Genomic DNA, 5,306 nt, shown 5'->3' on the forward strand with positions numbered 1-5,306 from the left:
ATATAACACTTTCTCTATTGTTAATTTGCTATGTAATATGCCAAAAAGAAATAATAAAGTATATCAAAAAATTACACCGCAATATCCTGCAATATTCTTCATCAAGAATCGAGAGCGAGAGATTCATAGGAATATGCTACATCTAATCCCAAATATAAAATTTAAATTATATTACAAAATGAATTGTATATTTAAGACCAGAGGTAGTGTATTAAATGTGCATGCAATATATTACTTCCAGTCCTAATTATAAGAGCTAGTTGACTAATTTGATAAGATTAAGAAAATAAGTTAAATTAGTTATTTATAATAAATGTGTTATCTTTCCTAAAATATTCTTGTTAATCAAGTTTATTGGTTAGAACTTCTATTATTAAAGGGATTACTTTGAAAAAAAATACACAAATATAGGAGACAAAGTGGATTGGGTCTTATAATTAGGACCAACATAAAAGTCAAACGAGATCTTATATTAAGAACTGAAAGTAGTATATAGGAATTTTTTTGGGCGAAAATGCAATAATGCAAGAAAACTCATATGTCATAAATTTTGTTAAATTACTTTTTCATCACTTGATTGAAGTGAATTTGTGGCATTTAGTAATAAATCATCGAGTATCTGATCCATGCAAGTTTTGTAAAAAAATTTTGGGCCAAAATGCACCTATTGTGTCACCATTAACGCAACTATATGCAAGTTGTCATTACCTCAATAATGATTTCAGAGAATGACAATTTAAGATTTAATTAATTTGAAAATTAAATACTTCCTTCAATATTAAATGTAAGAGATAATATAGAGGTTTAATTTGCTTTGGTCCTAATGTAAGAGATCAATTTATTTTATTTTTTAAATTTATAATTTTTCCTAAACGCACTCAATTAATCGCATGAGAAGTAGTGTTGAATGCTAGTGATTAAAAGAGACATTTTATGAGAATTAATACCCATTGTTTTATAAATTAAGCACCAAGAAATATATAAGACTAATTCTTTAAATTATATATTAACTGTTAAATAATTTCATATCTCATATAATTAATTATTTCCAAAAATCATTGTTATTTATACTTGAAATCATTTTAAGCAAGTAGCACCACTACGCAAGTAGCACGACCTAGACCTACACCCAGTTGATTGATTGTGTGTGTGAGTGTGTGTGTGTGTGTGTGTGAGAGAGAGAGAGAGAGAGAGAGAGAGGGCTTTATTATTGAATATGACGTAGACAAAGTGGAGGTGAGGTTGATATAAATATAGGGTTCATCCAAAGCATAGTCCTTAGGAAGAAACACAACATTTAGTTTCTTCTTCTTTCTTTCGATCTCCACTAATAACTCTATATCTATCTATCTATCTAATATATTTCTCTCTGTCATCTTCTTCTTCTTCTTCAATGGCTTCCGAGAAGCTTGGGTGCTGTGGAAAGTTCCTGGAGAACTCAAAACCCTACTTCGCCATGATCTCTCTGCAGTTTGGTTACGCAGGAATGAACATTATCACAAAGGTTTCTCTTAACCAGGGCATGAGCCACTACGTCCTTGTTGTTTATCGCCATGCTTTTGCCACTGCTGTTATCGCCCCTTTCGCCTTCTTCTTTGAAAGGTTATTTCATTCCTGAGTTTCGATACTGATCTGACTCAATCAGATAAGAGTTGTTATTGTATATATTACACATATATGTTTACTTAATTGTGGTGGGTTTATAATTTTCCAGGAAAGCTCAACCAAGGATTACTTTCAGACTTTTCATGCAAATCTTCATACTTGCTCTCCTTGGGTCAGTATATATCTTCAATAATTTACTCAAAAGCTACAAGTTCCAAATATATTTTGTTGTTTCTTCTCTATTTATTTCTTTGTTTTCACTTTTCAGTAAGAATATAATAGCCAAAGTATAAATATCACAATTATTACTTATCCTCAAAAGCTCATCTCCACTTTAGTTTTGTCGTTACTGTACAGCTTGATGTGTTATGTGCTGCTTTATTGTAATATTCTTATTTCAGATTTCTACTTGTCTTAATAGAAGTCGTTCATTTTTTAATAAAATTTTGTCCTCTGATCCCATTGATTTGAATCATCACAATTTTTTTCTTAAAATTAAAATAATTTACTCTCAACAATTTTTTTTTCTTGGTCAAAATCAACTGATCTACTGCTAGAGTAAAATAACAATAAACTAATTAGGAATTAATTAACATGAAATTTAATTAGTGGGTTTTAATAATGATATATTTGGAACAGGCCTGTGATTGATCAAAATTTCTACTATGCTGGGTTGAAATTTACATCCCCAACCTTCTCATGTGCAATGAGCAACATGCTTCCTGCAATGACTTTTGTGATGGCAGCATTATGCAGGTATATAAAACATTATTCTCAACTTTTTTCTCTTAATAATGTTAATTATACATATTTTTTGGGTTAATATTGATTATAAATATATAAATAAGCAGGATGGAAAAGATAAATATGAGAAAGGTGAGATGCCAAGCGAAGATAGTGGGAACGTTAGTGACAGTTGGTGGAGCCATGTTGATGACACTATACAAAGGGCCTATTGTGGATATGGTTTGGACCAAACATCTTCATAATCAGCTTTCTCACAAAACCTCTGCAATCTCTTCTTCTTCTTCTGCAAACTCTACTTCTGATAGAGAATGGTTAATTGGCTCCATCTTCCTCATCATTGCCACTCTTGCTTGGGCCTCCCTCTTTGTTCTTCAAGTAAGACTTCTTATACTATCTTCAAGTTCCACATATATATTACCTCCAGTCCTTAATATAAGACCTAATTGACTAATTTGAGGAGATTAAAAAAACTACTAAATTATTTAATTATATCTTATATTATATGATATTTCTAAAATATTTATGTGTATCATTATATTACATATCAATTTATAAATGAAGCAAATTAGTTCGGAGAAAAACGATAAATATAAATACTTTTAAAGTAGTTTAGTAACTTTATTCTCTTTAAATTAGTTAACTGGGTCTTATACTAAAGACTGAAAATTTTGTGTGTGCGCGTGTGTGTAACATATTGGTTTAATAATGAATGAATGATTGTGCAGGCCAAAGTTCTGGAGACATACAAGAACCATCAGCTAAGCCTCACATCTCTGGTGTGCTTCATAGGCACTCTTCAGGCCATTGTTGTGACCTTTGTGATGGAACACAACCCTTCTGTGTGGAGAATTGGTTGGGATATGAACTTACTTGCTGCTGCTTATGCTGTAAGTTCACTCTATCTTTTAATTTCTTTTTATTAGTATTGCAAATTAAAGTCATAATTAATTAATTAATTAAATTGACGATTCTGATGATATTATAATATATAGGGGATTGTGACATCAAGCATATCATACTATGTTCAAGGTTTGGTGATCAAGAAGAAAGGACCTGTCTTTGCCACTGCCTTTAGCCCTTTGATGATGATTATTGTCGCCATCATGGGTTCTTTCATCCTTTCTGAACAAATCTATCTCGGAGGGTAATAATTCATTCTCTCACTTATCATAAACAACAACTAAGACAATGACAACTAAGGGCATTCATGTAATTTCATACAAAATTTTAATCACAAACTGATCCCTAGAGATTTCACGCTAGAATTGGGATTTACATATTGATGTGGGGGTATTTTTGTAACTTTCTTCCATACAGTATTCACACACATAAAAATGATCATTTCTCATTTAATTAGCACATCTTATATATATAGTTGGCTTCTCTTAACAAAAGCAATATTATTATATATGCAATGCAGGGTGATTGGCTCAATGTTGATAGTGATAGGGTTATACTCAGTCCTATGGGGAAAGCACAAAGAGAGTATGGAGGCCAAAGTGATAATGCTAGAGACACATCAAGAAATTGTAATGCCACCAATATTGCCTCTAAAAGCTCCAAATAATAATAATATTAATAATACTGCTGATTCAAAATCTGAGAATAATCACTCCTGTGTTGTTCTTAGCATGCCTTTGCCTGAATCTCCCATTAAAAACCAACCATTTGACGAGGCAGCAAAAGCTTGAGAATTTTCTATCCTCATAATTAAGGATAATGCTTTTTGGTTTTTTTTTTCCTTTTTTAATCATTAAGATATGTAATTCGTAGTGGATTTGTAAGGTTTGTAATTTGATTGAGAATGATGGGAAATCATATATTGAAAGTCCATCATCATTTCGGTTGCCACTAATTAATTAGCTTTGATGTTATTTTTCTAGATGCTGATGATTGATCTCAATGTTAATTGTAAATTAAGAATTTGATTCGTATCTGTTATATTACTCCTTTATTCCAGTTTATAGTCTTATCTTTTAGGCCTCTTTTCTAAATGTAAGGCTCAAGTTTTCGCCCAAGTCAAAGATATAGTTCTATCTGCAGAAAGATCTGATCTCATACTCTTTATTTTTTTTTTTTAAAAAAAAAGAGAAACTGATTTTTAGGCTTTATTTTCTCTCTGAATTTATTTGGTTTCAATGTGATCCATGAAATTTACTATAATTTTTAATTTCAATTTCAATTGTATCCTTTAATTTTTTTTTTACTTTAATCTAACTCACTTTTAATCTTAGTTTCATTTTAATATAATAGTTCAAGCTGGAGGCCAATATTTGAGCATTCTTCTTCTTCTTCTTTTTAAAAAAATTAGAACTACTATAAAAAAAGGAAATCAAACAGGCCTGATTACTTGAATATCATCCAAAACTTCAAAGGTTAACAAATGATTGTGTTTTATTCTTATGAAAAGAATAAACCAAGATTTTGTGCCTTCCTACAAAAATAAGGTTCATGTTGGCTCAAGAATATCTCTTCCCTATTTCCTAAATAAAATTTTATGAAATGTAGGTCCCTAGCCATATTCTCTTTTAAGTTTCATCACTCTTTCCTTATTTAGTAGATGTACTCTCTAATTCATTTCATTTTATGAATGTAAACAATATGAAAAATTGCTGTGCCGCATAAGTAATCTAATCATTAAAAAAAAAAAAAGAGTTATCAATACGCCATAACCTATTATTGTCATTTCCTTATCGAATTTTGTCATGGTCATGCTGTTCATTTGTTATAGAACTTTTTAATAATTAATTATTTATATTGGGCTGTACAATATATTTCCTTTAAAAAAAAAAAATTCCATATCGGTATGTTTGTCTTTGCCTGCCTCTATGCTCTGTCTCTTCTTCTTCTTCTTCTTTTTTTCCCCCTCCCTTAGGTACACTATTTTTCGTTGTCAAACGCAAGCCCAACCCAAACCCCAGAAATCCAGAATTGACTTTTCTTTTTTAAAATAA

The 5,306-nt window shown here is 30.6% G+C and overlaps 1 protein-coding gene across 1 annotated transcript; it reads left to right on the top strand.

The window, feature by feature from the left end:
- Positions 1-1,372: 1,372 nt before the first annotated feature.
- On the top strand, positions 1,373-4,043 carry LOC114738820 (WAT1-related protein At5g07050-like). Its single transcript, XM_028926882.1, has 7 exons — positions 1,373-1,602; positions 1,715-1,777; positions 2,245-2,361; positions 2,457-2,727; positions 3,078-3,239; positions 3,345-3,496; positions 3,773-4,043. The coding sequence occupies exons 1-7, from the start codon at positions 1,394-1,396 to the stop codon at positions 4,041-4,043; spliced, it is 1,245 nt and encodes a 414-aa protein (XP_028782715.1). The 5' UTR covers positions 1,373-1,393.
- Positions 4,044-5,306: the final 1,263 nt, after the last annotated feature.

The sequence above is a fragment of the Neltuma alba genome, unplaced genomic scaffold (genome assembly GCF_004799145.2).
Source record: "Neltuma alba isolate B1F8T4 unplaced genomic scaffold, ASM479914v2 tig00002811_pilon, whole genome shotgun sequence".
In the NCBI taxonomy this organism is placed as follows: domain Eukaryota; kingdom Viridiplantae; phylum Streptophyta; class Magnoliopsida; order Fabales; family Fabaceae; genus Neltuma; species Neltuma alba.

What these genes read in the sequence shown, in the direction of transcription:
- LOC114738820 (XM_028926882.1), top strand. Translation starts at nt 1,394, where the DNA reads ATGGCTTCCGAGAAGCTTGGGTGCTGTGGAAAGTTCCTGGAGAACTCA. An exon ending in GTGATGGCAGCATTATGCAG is followed by an intron (nt 2,362 to 2,456) that starts GTATATAAAACA and finishes ATAAATAAGCAG; the next exon opens with GATGGAAAAGATAAATATGA. An exon ending in TACTTGCTGCTGCTTATGCT is followed by an intron (nt 3,240 to 3,344) that starts GTAAGTTCACTC and finishes TATAATATATAG; the next exon opens with GGGATTGTGACATCAAGCAT.